The 16253-nt window shown below is 35.2% G+C and overlaps 1 protein-coding gene across 1 annotated transcript; it reads right to left on the bottom strand.

Moving 5' to 3' along the window:
• Positions 1–1213: 1213 nt before the first annotated feature.
• Positions 1214–5116, bottom strand: LOC125656638 (complement C1q subcomponent subunit A-like). The gene is made up of 2 exons (XM_048887241.2): positions 4921–5116; positions 1214–1650 (listed from the first exon to the last, which is right to left on the bottom strand). Exons 1-2 carry the CDS (start codon positions 5108–5110, stop codon positions 1214–1216), a joined length of 627 nt encoding a protein of 208 aa, XP_048743198.2. The 5' UTR covers positions 5111–5116.
• Between the last annotated feature and the right edge of the window lie 11137 nt (positions 5117–16253).

Below are 16253 nucleotides of genomic sequence, written 5' to 3'. Positions count from 1 at the left end.
ATAAAAGCGTGAACTATAACACAATTGAGGTAAATGGTGCATTGTGGTGATATATCAAACCGTCATTTTTAGCATATAGCAGACATGGTACAATGCCGTTAAATCAAGGAGTAACTATATATGATTAAGAAAATAGGAATTTACATGTTTATATACAAGCTATGTGTAATCTGAACGTGAACTTTGGTACACTACATTCAACATGTCCTCGCGCTTGCATTCGATTTACACCATTTTGACCAAAACTTTTCAAGTTGGATAGGTATGGTTTGATTTTTATCAGTTTTCTATATTTTCCTTTCCAACATGATGTAGACGTTACCTATAGGGAGATATCTGTTCCAACGGCCCTTTGGGCCATGAGAGTGCTCTAATAAACAAAGATTTCGATGGTATTCATATTAACGTCCTGAGTCATAGTTGCATAACTGTTAATCTCGTTTAGTCCAGTGAAGACGTATGTTGGCCCTGTTTTTACAATGTAAAATGTATTCACGACCTCGAAACACATTCTTCCCTCCATCTCAAAGGTATCGTTAAAAACTGAACATTTCTCAGATTCCATGGTCGTTATATACAACATTATATATCCTAACATTAGGTTAAATTCTACCTGACGTGTTTCATACCAACTGTTAGGCCGTTCTGTGCATAATGGATTTGCCTTCGAATTAGTATGTTTTTTTATATGGCTCAAGAGGGGATGCTTACTCCTCCTCGACACAAGACCCCACCTCTGTTGTTTATATGGGTCCATGTTTGTCCTGTTCTCAATTTTGTATTTTTGTAGGGTTTAAGGAAATCGTTTGTCAGAATGATTTAGTATGCAATCAACCCTTTCCTTGTTTGAACCAACATAATTCAACATTCACAAACATTGTGTGTCTAAAAGATGATTGCGAAAAATTTTCTTCCCGAAAATGAATTATATGCAGAACATCTTTAACACTTCATTGCGTTTTCAACCTTTCGAACATTTCTTCCTTGTATATAGGATTATTCGTTACAACAATACGCATAATGAACATGGAGGCCTACGCCTCAGTATTTTCTAATTCAATATTTTCAGATCGATAATTAGCAGGATATTGACGTTTTTAAGCCAGCCTCATTAGTAACAAAAGTAGCAATGTTTATGTAATAAATAACATCACCAACGCCGTCTACAATCAATACAGTTTATCATTTATTACACAATCTCATGACGTGTAATTTACAATTTCTTATCTGCATTAATTCTTCGGTACAGTAGAGTTCCAGAGAAACCAGAGTATCGACCCATTTGGATGATGCCGTTTTTCCCACTATTAACTACTTTAACGTGATCACCTTTTCTTGCCTTTAATATGACGGTTCTACTCAACTGCTGCCAAGATGTGCCTTCGTTAGCAGTTGATATATGTACAGATCCTACCACACTCTTGTTTTTAACAATGTGTATCCATGTTGGCTTAGGAGAGAGACAATCGAGAACAAACATGTAGGTTCCCGCTACAGGACATGTGAACACTCCTGTTCTGACGTCATATCCATTTTCATCGTTCGTCAGGATCCCGTCATATATCACCGTCTGACCATATCCAAGAGCCAGGCGTTTCGAGTTAGGATAAACAGAAAAACTCACTCCTTGTTTGTGATATGCAAAAGTACCTGAAAGAAAAGTGTAACTCCCATTTATTGCTTGAAGAACTTTGAAAACGTTGTGGTATTTATAGCATTTGATATAATGCATCTCGGCTTTCTAAAGCCGTCCTAAGATAGACCTTATTCTGGTATGGGTTTTCAAGTTCGTCCGTTTGTCTGTATATCCGTATGTTGGCTTTTTAATTATATCCAGAGCACAATGAGCCGTTTAACCATCAAACATAGTCAGCTATTAAATGAAGGTGTAATCTTAATTTAGGTCAGTGTGGCCTCATTATGGAATTTTACGGCATTAAACACAAATCAGAATTTGATTTATTCTTTATGCAACTCCGTCTATAAATTTTAATCAAAGGCCTGAAGGGCCACAATGGCGTCGTGCTAAGAAAGCAAAGATTATAATGAAACTATGTACTGTCCAGTTTATCAATGCTTCATCCCTTATTGTATGTACACAGAGTAGATATAGCTTTATATAAATCTCAATGGAGAGTTTTCTACCTGTGAATATGTTGATGCCATTGACTACAGTCACACCATGTTATTGCAAATTCAACGGGACTGAAATTAAATTTGAGATATCCAAGGATTTGCGATAAAAAGGATAACACACACACAAAAAAAAAAGAAGTGGTTTGGACTGGCAACTCTATTTACATATTCCCGATAACGAAGATTAGCTGTACATGTATTAAAAACACACATACAGCTTTGAATTCAAGCAATACCAAGAATATTTATCCTTCATACAGGAATAATGCTTCTAATACATCTGTACAGTAGCTCTTTTCACACAAAAAATTCAATTACAGATATATTTTTTTACAATTCCATTCATTTCTTCAGAATATTTTTCAAAGGATTATTTACAATATCTAATGTTATTAAATAATGAAGATTTTTGCGATCAACCATTGCTCTTAATTATTCACACATCTTTGCTAGCCAAGGGAGTATTCTACAATCCTTGGCACAGATGTAATTCACAAAGAACTGAAAATTTGTGCATTAAGATATTTAGTGAAAAAGTCAACTGTTGTGAGAACTCTCCTTTTAATAGTTGTAAAGGGCAGCACTGCATGTACTTGTTGATAACATAATAAAAACAAGAAATAAGTTTTAAACCAAAAATTTTATAAGAAATATGTGCAACAATGTAAACAACTATGGACCATTTGTAGTATATATCACTGCTAGCATCTCAAGAGATGAAAACCTAGTCAGATTAAAAAAAACTTTTGTTAATTCAGTAACTTTTACCTCCACAAAAACCTTTACTTGAAAGCCTTATAATAATGAATGCTTCCGCGCTTGGTTTGTTTACAATAACATTAACACGTGCCAGTGTTTATATACCGAGTTGGCCAATGAATTGCAAACCTACAGATGCGTTAATACCCTACTGAGAATGCTACAGTCAAATAAACATTACCTACCCTAAAATATAATGACCATAAATAATCCGCGATACACTATTTCTCAGTTTAAATTTCGCCAACAGCACGCAATGTTTACAAACAAAACCCACGCTATATTTCGTCTAGACACGCTATCGTTTCAGACATCACGTGACTTTGCAAATGTAGTTCGCATTGAAATTGGAATTTTTATTTGATTTGTTTTTATTTTTTCTGAAAGTTTTTATATGTTAAAGTAAATCAATGTGATAATTTTCATTTGTTTCTCATTAACAACTTTAAAATGTCGTAAATCATTAAACAGTACAGATATCCATACACCATTACAAAAAGCGCGGGATTTTTCCGCGGAAGCATCGATAGTCTGACACCTTCGGTCGCGTAAACTTTTCAGCTGATTCAGTCGTACACGTTGATTAGATGCCGTTCGAGCAAAGCTCGACGCCATAAAAATCAGTAGAGAAATTTTGATATCTTTACGAATTTGTAATACAGCTGCCTACTCATATTCGCAAACTAATGCTACGACTCAGCAGTTGTAAAGAAAATAGTGAATCGAGATAGAAATATCAGATAATTTACTACAGAGCTGAAATAGGAAGATATATAAGAAATATATCTGACATTGTATTTCAGTTATGTCAGTGTTGAAATAATAAAATTTCTAAAACTGTGAGTACATAAACTAAGGTCAAAATATAATCAAACTTTATTATTAACTTACACCAATGATGCGAAGACGTGAAACAATTATTGTGAGATTAAGGGTCAATCAGACTGATATTGCCATACTGAATTTGTTTCAGTGCCCATTTTCATATAAGAACTTAAGCCTAAGATAGAAATTGTGTCTCAGCTTTATACTCAACTGAGTACAACTATGCCGTAAGTAAGAATGTTGTTTTTATCACCTACATATATACTTAGTTTTGCCATTCAGAAATATATGATTGAAGAATTATAAGAGAATTACAGCGTTTTAAAATGCTCATCTTAATCGTAAGATGTTTTTTAAAAACTGTTTCTGGTCTTTGGTAGATGTACCTTCATACCTTGAGTCACAATACCTAAGACGTATTAATTGTGGATTGAAACAATTCTCCTTAAATTTTCAAGCGCAAATGTCAAATGTCAAAGTTAGCAGATAGGAAAACGGTATCCAGGCCATGCGTGATAAATGCTTCATTTTCATCTTGGTTCATAACACACACACTTGCCTTTTGGATAAAATTGATCCCTGTTGATGTTTACAATACGCCAGTTTCGAGATACGAACTCTTCTGTATAGGAGGTGCATTTAGTGGAACTTTGAATGCCTAAGTGGGACAGAGTAGATATACAGCCAACAAGGAAAACGATGAAATGTATTAAAAGCGGCTTCTTTTTAAATGTGTAAATGTGGGAAATACTAAATACTATCGAAAGAAATGTTTTACCGAAGTGGAAACATACAAACAATGTCATATTTGCAAGAAACATCTTGAATATGGTACCTATGACCAGCAAAATAACGTGATAGGATATGGATTCTATGTATTTAATTACTTCCTAAATACTTATCACTTACTTAGTTTGTGTATCAGTCGAATTCGGGTTATTAAACAGCGTATGAGGAACTTACTGAGCACATGCACTTACGCTGTGATGAATATCTGTCCCACCCCCGCGTGTAAACAAATTTTTTCACGCCTCACTATGTACGAGAGTTCTACAAAGGGAAATAAATCGGACGTATCTCGAAACCGGCGTATTTTCAACCAACCAAGGTTTAGGTAGTCCCAATAAAGGTGTAAGTCCCATTGGGATATGTTCAGTGTTTTTGAGAAGGAATGAATAATAATATTAAAGAATACCTTACCCGTTGTCGATAACTGGATGATTTTTTTCAGTGCTGTAGAATCCAGTTTGACTGTGGCTTCCGCATTGTTGTAGATCACAAACTGTAGGGCATTCAGTTTGGTTTCACCCTGTTTGTCTCCATCAACAAAATCAAAGAAATAAAGAAACAAAAAATATGATAGGAATAGTGAAACAAGCACGATCTTCATCCTGACGTTAGTGTGACACCAGTTGTGCAAAAGTATCCATCTAGTCAAATTTATACTTTATTTTGAACAATATGTTACAACAGTCATTTACATGTAGATACTTAGGACACAGTGAAGTCACGCAAATGAATGCAGTGCAGAGTATCATATTTCTCCATTACTAATCCAATGAACATATCAATGTTTCTTCTTTAGTTAAAGGCCTCTATCGTGAGAGGCGTATATGTGGGCCCTAAAGCTTTGACTATTGTCCATACACACCTAGTTGTATCCACCGCCATAGTATTGGAACATTTCTGGTATACCGATCCTCAAAATATGGCGCTAAAATAAGTGTCGTTGGAGGCGGTTTAGTATGTATTCACGATTGGTAAAATTGTTAAAACTGCAAAACATTGCTATATTAAGTCTACGTTTGAATTTGCAGTGTGAAATGAAGTTTAAAAACTGTGTTTATGAAGAATTTTTTTTTTATTCGACATAAATACAGAATACAATAAGACGTACAGTTTATGTTCCAAAATAGATAGAATCTGTTCAGAAAAATGTCACTTGTGCATTATTTTCTGTAAATCTTCATAATATTCTCGCCATTGATGTTGATGTAAGCAATCCGAAACACATCTGAAATTGTGATAGAATATTGCTGTTTACTATTATATGAAAAAGAGTTCAGCAAGTACGACATTGGAAAAAAAAAAGTATTGACGTTTTAGCCCATGGACACTTCGAAATGGGGGCTGACCCGAACACCCTTGCTTTTATCAATATTTCGTTATCTATATATTTAACTCAAATGATCAGCTTAATATGTTGAGCTTAATTACGCTCGAACGCCGCTGGATTTTCTAATCAATTTTATTACACAAAGCATTGGAGAGTTTCATGTCTCAGCATCCGAGGTGAAAATGTGAATAGCAGTGTGTTTACAATCCGCTTAGCAACGATGTGACTGATCAATAGGGGATATTGGAACTATAAAATTGTAGAGCACACCCGGAAAGAAGTTTTCTTTCTTTTATTTCAACACAAGACAAAACTTAGTCGCTCTCTGACAATTTAGTATTTCAAAAATAGAAGTAAAATAAATTATAGAAAATACAAAAACACACTCATAAACATGCACACAAGATAATAAGCATACCTATACATAAAACACAGGACATAAATATATCAATACATTTACGGTAAACGATGGTCATATCATAAGAATACTGACACAACTTACAGTATAATTGCATGTATCTAACAAACAAATTATTTAAAAGATGAATATAAATCTCCAATTTTTATCCAGTATTATAAGTGACAAAATATCGTTAAATCGAGTGAATCGATATGATCTACCACGACTGTCCTATCTAACCGTAAAGGTATAACGGTTAGGGTGGAGATTTTGTCGGGGTTCCTAACTGTGTCTAGTGCAAAGGTTTTTAGGGCTTGCATACTTTATTAGTATTCAGTAAAATTCATTTTGATCCGCAGTATTTTGAACTCAGGCACGTAGAGTTGAACTAAAAATAGAATGTATTACCACCTGTACAATACAAATTACTCACCTCTCATTTTCACATACTTAAAAAAATAGTTTATATTCAATTGGTTATGCGCACCAGTAGGAATACTGATGCAATTATAGCACATAAATTTATTCTAAAAAAAATTGCAACTACGACAGAAGTTAGAAAAATGATGCGTCACTATATACCAATTACTTCTGGCTAAAGACGATTCATTGATATCTGCCTGAAGATTATTTTTCAGAATGCGAAAGTGAATACCTTAGAACCAAAATATGGGTTATCAAGTCAATTTCCTGATGTTTGGTAGTGGACGACAGCATCAAAATATTTGAAGTGCCATTTATTTCCTCTACCCTGTGCGAATATTTACTTAGTGACATTTTTCGAGCCATTCTAACAACCGACCGCTACGGAATGATATCTTGATTATCATCAATCCCTAGACACTTACAAATAGCAATCCCACTGATGGCGGTGAATCGTAGTGGTAATGCAAAGTTGAACAGATGGAATGAACTCATGTATTGAATGTGCTGAAGGATACGTTCCCTAATGGTGATGCTGTTTGGACAACTTCTTTCCTTACTAATTAAGAATTTTCAGAGATATCAGGAAAATCGTCTTTGTTTGTGCCCCCCCCCCCCCCCCCCCCATCCTTCCACTTTCAAAAACGAACCTTAGTGCTTGACTCTCTATTTTCGATAGTTACGTGTTAAATAAAACATTGCTCAAGTTTTTGCAAAACGCGACGGAAAAAAAGATGGAGTAAAATGAGGTAGGCTTTCTTTTAAGTCAGCAGGTCATAACAAAAATAAAATATAAGCTCCAGTCAGCTTCTGGACTGACATATAACATATTTACAAAATATTCAGTATTTATTGATTACATGGGTGGATACAAAATCTATACACTGTACATGTCGTTTAAATTGGCTTTGTAAATGAAAGGTGAAGATAACGAACAGTGATCAATCTCATAACTCCTATAGCATGTATAAGCAATACAAAATAGAGAGTGGGCAAACAGGGACCTCTGGATATACCAGAGGTGGGATCAGTAAACGGAGTTATAAATCTGTAGTAATTAATACCCATGTCCTACCTATGATTAGTCTATGATTTTCTTTGTTTAGATGGTGGATCGTTCTTTATTGACACGTGTGCGGAGATATTGACATACTGTTTCTGGCAAGTGTAGCAGCGGATAACAAAAATGCAGTTATTGAAATTATAAAATAAGTCATCTAGTATTTTGTAATTGCGGTCTATGATAAGCCTCATATATCATTCTTATTCTTTATCAGATTGTGTCGTGATCTAAAGTTCGCAATATTTTGTCTGTTGATGCCCAGATTTTGACCCTTTTTGCCAATGCAGGAAATATTCTTCTAAATGTACACTTTAGTATTTGTATATGTACACTTTAGCACATGCATATGGAAGAACTCGTTAGAACTGCTCATCCCGATGAACGTATATACTGACCAATGGGAAATGAAATTTTATTTCGGTACTTCTTTAACAGGGATTGTGCTCAGAAATTCGTTTCCATAACCCACATTTCAATGATAATGACATAATCTTTCACAACGTTTTATATTTCGTTTATTTGTAGAACAATTCAATAAAAACAAATTGATAACATATTTCAAATTACAAATGCTCCATATTTTATGCCAAATTTTAATAAAGAAATTAATACTACGGTTCTTCATGAATAAATAGACAGAAGTTGTTTTAAAAACGACGTGAAAGTATTTTCAGCATACCACTTGATATTTTTTCCAATCTACGGACGTCATTGCTTTCTTTTTGACCACATCTAAATTAGGCGCGCGGAATGCTTACATTATACAATGAAGGCCAATTGAAGATATCCGAAAATAAAATTAGTCAAAAAGGAACCTAAAACTTCAACTTATACATTTGATCAGGGATGAAATCAGATAGTTTACTTAACTGAGTTGATATATACCAAAATCATAGATATATTGACGATACTAGTTTGGAAACAAAACAAATCTTAGTTAAAAGGAACGTAAGATATTCAAAAATATTTTCACATTTCAAATACTAAATATTTAGTAATTAAATTCACTGGTTATTTCCATTTGATTGTAATCTGTTGTGTAGAAATCGGCTATTAAATATAGCTAAACATCAGCTGCTAGAGACTGCCATTTTGCAAGATAAAGTTATCACTCTTTGAGTTATTTCCCACATTTCCATCTGCTGATGACATATACCGGACAATTGCCTCTCAGTGAAGTCAGACTGCAAAGTATATCAATATGAGCCTTATTATAATGAAGAGGAATTATTAACAGCTTCAAACGAAAACACTAGTGAATTGGGATGGATTGATGAAAACGACACTCTTAATTCTTAAACTTTTAATTTGGTATTCTTTATAGGATTGTTCATTGTCTTCACTTCATCATTCTTCACTTGAACATTCCTTAGCACATTTATGCTGGACAATGACTGGGCAATTCTATCTGTATATCTTCCACAAAGTTGTTTTATTCTTCAGTATGTATCGAAAGTGGGATATGTTTGTCACCATTCATGTCTTCATTGAGCTGAAATTATGAAAAGGAAATCAAACCATTACTTTATAACTTAAGTAATGGATTTTCATGAAAATACATGTACATCTATTTCACACAACAAAGAGGTTTTTTATGGTAGTGTTCTCTCTTTCTGATTTATTAGTACATGTACGTCTGTTTACAAGAGAATTGGGGGGGGGGGGGGCTCCGTGGCCATGCACGTCTGTTTACAAGAGCATGGGGGGGGGGGGGGGGGGGCTCCGTGGTCATGTACGTCTGTTTACAAAAGAAGGGGGGGGCCTCCGTGGCCCTGTGCTTAGAGCATCGCGGTCAAAATTGCACGTCCTCTCACCTCTGCCTGGGGCGGTTTCGAATCCGCTCGCGCCGCCGGTAAGTGAAAAAGTTTCCCAGTTTACTTTCGGAGGGTCGTTGGTCTCTTCCGAGGTACATTGTATCTGGGTTGTCTCTTTCACCAATAAAAACTGGGCGCCACCAGATAACTGTAAAATTGTTGAGTGTGGCGGAAAACAGCAAACAATTAATCAATCAGTACAAGACAATGTTGCAATGCCAACCTGTATACAACACAATACAGTTGATTAGCACTACACCTTTGCAGTAATTGCCACGTAAATATCAAGACTTGAAAGATTAACTGCACAGGGGGGAATTGAAATGACCTTGGTTGTAAAACTCTGTTAACCATTTAATAGCGAAATACATCAAGTTACTTGTTTCCGTAGATATTGATAGTCCAGATTGGTCAATGGGTTCTGCATATGAGTTTTCAATAGTTTCCAAAAGAAAATGGATTAGGTGAAAAATGAAAAATACTCATAATGACTAATTAATCATAGTGTATATTGTACTTCATATATACTATGCTTCATTTGTTTACTTGTACATTTTCAATTGCTTTAAAAACAATAGCTTGATACAAAATATGATACATATTATGCTGTAATGATTTTTGAAAGTACTATCCTGCTTTTCCTTTTCCTCATCTTTTTGAGCTATTTTCTCTTATCGTCTTAGGCTTGCTGTCATCAATTCTTATAGTTACTATATCTTCTTTTTAATAGTTGTTGGTGTGTATCCCATTATCTTAACTTAAATAGAAATTAATTTAACTTTGAATATTTAAACAGCAGTGTTTATCCATCCTTTCATATTTAACCTGTACAAAATGTTCATCAGATAAGGATATTAAAATAAACTGAATTAGATTAAATTAGAAATTTGATATATATAAGTAAAGGTTTGTTGTAAATAAGAAGTATTAGTATTTACTGAGTGAAAAGGAAATATAATTGGTACTTACCCTGGTATCCTCTTTAAGAAAATCTTTCTCAAAATACCGTTCAAAAACAAATGATTCATTTCCAAGGTTATGGATCCAATTCTTGCACGATATTCATAGTTTTGGGGGAGATCTGGAATGCTAAAAGGTAGATACATACATACCATTTCCTTTGACCACAGGGCAAATTTTCACTTGAACCCCCGCCATTTAAATCATACATGTAAATACTCTGTAACCCATGCACTGCTATAGGCACAGCAGTAGTAATGAATTGCCGCATACACCCCATCAGCCGCCATGATAATAAATTCTCCCATCCAGCTCAGTTTTCAGTGTAAATGACAGATTAAATCGAATTCCCAAACATGAATTATGAAGAACTACTCTAACATTCGGTAAAGGTGTCAATCCAAATATTCAGCCGAGTCTAATCTCGTATGTTATTACAATTGTACATATGCATAAATCGGAATCAAGACCCCCATAGCTTAATGCGAAAAGGGGGAGTTACAACGTGTATTTTGGAGACAATAGGGACCTTACGATGTGTCATGCTATTTCAACACGGGAATATGTGTACAAGTACTCCAACAATTAGTTACTACCTTCAAATGATATGAACCGTTGTTTTAAATCCAGTAATGGTTAGTCACCGACCCTTGAGTCTGTAAAACATTCCACAGCAATCCAATGTTTCTTATTTTATTCGTCGTATTTCTTCCATGTGCATTATGTATACATGCTGTAGCATTAATATCCAATTGCATTTTTCCTTATTACATTTTATCAATAGATAATTGACACGCGATGAATCCGCGTCTAGACCTGTGGGGATATGGGTTAGAATAGGTCATCAGCACACCTTGTTTGTCGTAAGAGGCGACTAAATGCGGTGGTCCTTCGGATGAGACCGTGAAAACCGAGATTCCGGGTCACAGCAGGTGGGGCATGATAAAGATCCCTCCCTGCTCAATGGCCATAAGCTCTGGGCATAGGTTTAAATTTTGCAGCCCTTGACCGGCAGTGGTGACGTCTCCATATGAGTGAAATATTCTCGAGAGGGATGTTAAACAATATTAAATCAATCAATCAATATCCGCGTCTATTTCATAATTTGTGTATCTTCACTGCAAATACTTGTATACAGATAGTTGCATGTAAAACAAAAAGTATATGTTGAGGAAATCTGCATTTGTAAACCGGAAATGCTGATGTAAAGTTAACAAACTTTATATACCATACAAACTCTGATACCAAAAAGAAATTGAATATCCAGCTTACATGTGTATATGCCAGATAAGAAGAGAAATATACCGACCACTGAGATATCTACTATATATAAGAATTTATGTCAGGTTCAAACCTAGTAAAAGAATCTACAAAAATCGATGATTTCTCAGAACAAATGCACCACCTTTTCTCCTTAATCATCAAAGAGGTTTATTAGTTGGATGAAAGGTTGGATGAAAGGTGAAGATAACGAACAGTGATCAATCTCATAACTCCTATTTGCAATACAAAATAGATAGTTGGACAAACACGGATCCTCGGACAAACCAGAGGCGGGATACAACGCCCAGGAGGAGCAAGCGCCCCCTGTCGACCGGTCACATTTGCCGTGTACTCTATATCTTGATCAAGTAAAAGGAGTTATCCGTACTCAAAATCAGTGTGCCAAGAACAGCATAACAATCGTTATGAAACACGTCAGTCAGATATATATATATATATATAGAGAGAGAGAGAGAGAGAGAGAGAGAGAGAGAGAGAGAGAGAGAGAGAGAGAGAAGAGAGAGAGAGAGAAGAGAGAGAGAGAGAGAGAGAGAGAGAATGAGAGAGAGAGACCGCCGTTGCGGCTGCGATGTTAGAGCCCCGCATGCGGAAAGCCGGGGTTCGAATCCCGACCGTGACAGACCTATATCGTTAAAACAGGTAGTGACAGTTCCATCGCCAAACGGTCGGCATCAGGTGTGAATGTCACGGGTCCTCGGAGATGACCTTATAAACGGATGCAGTAGGTGTGGCACGCTAAAGAACCCTCACTTCTCAAAGGCCGTAAGTACCGAGCAGAGGCCTAAATTTGAAGCCCTTCACCGGTCTTGGTGACGTCTCCATATGAGTGAGAAATTCTCGAGCGATATGTTGAGCAAGATACAATCAATCAATCAATAGACAAGCACGATCTCCGGGATATAACAGAGGTAGGATCATGTGCCTAGGAGGAGTAAACATCCCCTGTCGACCGGTCACACCCGCCGTGAGCACTATATCGTGATCAGGTAAACGGAGTTATCCGTAGTCAAAATCAGGGTAATAACAGCGGCCTAGCAATCGGTATGAAAGAAGTCAGACAACATTTGACCTAATGATAGATTGTATTGACGAACTGGATCGTTATAACGACCATATAATTTACAAAATGCTCATTCGACCCTGTTGCAATAGCTTGCTTCCATTTAAAAACTGGTCATACGCAGAACAAGCTCTTGCATATTGAATCAGTTGAGAATTATAAACACCATATATAGGTTATAATGGAATATTGCTACATAAATATGGGAAATTGATGATGGGGAAACTGAAATTATCCCGTTTGTCACAGTGTTGAGTTGTCAGTTTGCCGTTAATAAATAAAATGTGAATGAAATTTGTTTTTGTTTATTATTCTTTTTTTTTTTAAATATATGCTAAATAGCCTACTTCCTTACATAGTACTGAATCATAGGGTTGGGGTGCACATACATAGTATATAACCTGACCCATGTTCCGCTGGTTTCATACCAAATGGCTGCTCGTGGTTTTCTAAACAAATCTATATAATATATTAAAGATCTTCAATAAAATATGTTCAGAACAAATCTTAAAGAGTCAGTGCAAACCTCTTGGCTTTTCTTAAAGTTGATATAAGCAATGTGGCTAGGACAACGATGTTTTCTATTAGTTCAGCTTTCAGAGAATGTAACAATCACTTTAATTTTTTGCACTGATCTGCTGCTCGCGGATTTCTAAAGAAATGACATCGTTTCCTCTGCGTGAACGTTTTCCCCAGGTTTGGGAAAAATCGAACTTTGATATCATCCAAAGTAGACATTCGTCTATTTCTATCCTTTATCTGATTTGCGATCGCAAAAGCTATATCTTGTCAAAAACAGTTTTGTTACCAGTGTGAACAATATAAACCCGAAGTACGCCTGAGGAACATATTGTTCATATCACCTGACCGGCATGGCTAACTATGAAAATTTCCTGGTGTTCGGATGAACTCCAAACGTGAATATTCAAAGATGAAGGTGCAAGGGGGATAGCAATATCAGTTTTGCGATGGAGCGAGTGACCTGATCAGAAAACCATAACTTTAATGCAATGTTTATTGAAAATCTACAAAACGGGTAACTAAAACCTTTTGTATACAAAGCAACAGTCAGACGATTCACTTATATTAATGAATTGCATCAAAATAATTTCTCATGAAATCAAGTAATGTGATGAATTGAAAATGAATCATTGCCACTTGACTACATGCGTTTTGTAGGCAGACGCCTAGTTATATTTTGAAATGATGTAAAATCATGTGAATTTCAAGAACTTTTGCACATGATTGATACATGTGGTCGTTTATGTTCTGAAGAGAATGGTACTCTTATATTCATGCATAAAAGTTTTAGGTGAGGACCTCTGCTATAAACATATGTCATGCAATATGATACATATTGAATAAAACTCTATTCACCTGAAATACGACCTTCTGTTTTAAAACAATCAATGTGCAAGAGCATTCCAATGCTAGAAAAGAATTACTACTTATTTCATAGACTGCAATTGTGACGTCACGTGTTTTAGATGACCAGTGTATGGAGTGTTATTTCCTTTGGTTTTTCAATATAGACCATTTAAGAGAAAAAAATCACAAAGCTGGATAGGTTCTATTATTATCAGATCATTTCATTTGTATGAATTTATGCAAGCACCTGCCAATGCTACGTCTCGATACCTACCAATGACAGCAATTTATTTAAGACCCATGTCATCATGTAACTGAATTTTAAGATGCCGCTGTAAATTAGACAAAGTGTAAAATCATGCTCAATTCCTTAAGGTAAAGTTTGCAACAACAGGGATATAGTTTTTCATAAACTTCAGTGTACTTCGCTCTTCATGACCTCATAATGAAAAAAGATGCGTGGCGGCATTGTTGTATCTTGGGAAAAGGTCTTGATATTTGTTTGTTATCTACTACCGCTGTCAAGTGTCAAGCGGCGTTTGTGTAAATCTCCATGAAGAAATAGTAATACTATTTCTCAAATGATTTATAAATTATTATTACTTTTTTTATATATTATGCATTACGGTTAATTTACATTTTATGTTGTGACCCTGGAATCGCCCCTAATGGACATCGGCATTTGAAATACATGGAGAAAGTCAGTTGTTGGTAAACAATGGCATTTCTCTGCTAAAAGATGATGATCGGTACCGGTTGCTGATATCTTGTGGGAAATCATGAGATGATCACATGTTATCTCTGTGTTATATCTTGCTAGGAAAAGTAGGGTTTATTTTGATGCCGTTATAATCGATTATTGTTTGTTAATAGTATCCTCAAATTTGACAAAGTTCGACATTAACGATGTTAGGAACTGTTATGACATTCACAAACATTTTTTAAAAATAAACCTGATTATGCTTTACCTCTCTAGTTACATGCACTTTATATCCCAATGCTATGGCATCTAATTGCGCCGATCGAGCGATTTATCGCATGAACTTTGAAATTTAAAAAACGCAACTGATATCATCACTTAAGAATAAAAGAGTTGTCTTCTCTAGTATATCTAAAAATAGTCTAAATTTTGTCTGAGGAACATCTGCATAACGGATTGGATCTTGTTGACATAAAACAAATTTATTAAGTGTCATTTTCACTAACTTTACGTTAATTCGCCCCACCACCTTTGGATCCGGCACTGACCGAACTCTATATTGTCGCGAAGGTTACAGTCGTATGTTCAACTATTTAAAAAAAAATAGCAAGCAAAGCAACAAGAAGAGGGAATTTATTTCAAAGATACAATATATAAGACAGGTTTGGACTAATGAAACACGGAAATTATGACGAAGCGTAACCGTGGAAAACCTTCCGGGAAATTGAAGATATTGTATTTAATTTAGAAAGAAGAAAAAAGAATCTTAATTTCTTATAAATGGGATACTATAATATTTGACAAATAAATATAGATATCATTTATCATTTTTGGGCTGGAATTGTGTTTTGTTCATGAAAATGTTCAATGCACTCTTCAAAAGTTGTACAATTATAAAACAAAGTTACGAATCCCATAAATCAAATGATTCTTTTTTATCTGTTACCATGGAAACAGGGTAGTAGTTTTATATGCTTTCTTAAATGTTTATGGTCCACATATTATGTTGAAAGTGATTTTTACGTAGACCTTGTAAATCTGTTCAATATGCATTTTTTGTTGCCATGACAACCAATTCAAATTTCATTCAAGATTTAAAAGGTGCAATTTTTTTGTGTTTTAAAATAATTTTTTTTCTACGAATTAGTATAATCTTATAGATAATACTCTTTTTCAAAATTCTACCAGCTTTTTACCCCACAAGTTTCCCTCGTGTAGTTTTTATACCGCTAGTATTCCCTTTTGTACAAAATCCCGAAAATGTAAAACACCACTAAATTAAGCCCATCTGGTCAAAGAACGACATGGACAATTCCTACTGAATATACTGATATGCAACATGTCC

The sequence above is a fragment of the Ostrea edulis genome, chromosome 7 (genome assembly GCF_947568905.1).
Source record: "Ostrea edulis chromosome 7, xbOstEdul1.1, whole genome shotgun sequence".
NCBI lineage: Eukaryota > Metazoa > Mollusca > Bivalvia > Ostreida > Ostreidae > Ostrea > Ostrea edulis.
This window is presented reverse-complemented; position numbering and strand designations above follow the sequence as displayed.

What these genes read in the sequence shown, in the direction of transcription:
- LOC125656638 (XM_048887241.2), bottom strand. Translation starts at nt 5,110, where the DNA reads ATGAAGATCGTGCTTGTTTCACTATTCCTATCATATTTTTTGTTTCTT. An exon ending in CATCCAGTTATCGACAACGG is followed by an intron (nt 1,651 to 4,920) that starts GTAAGGTATTCT and finishes CTTTTCTTTCAG; the next exon opens with GTACTTTTGCATATCACAAA.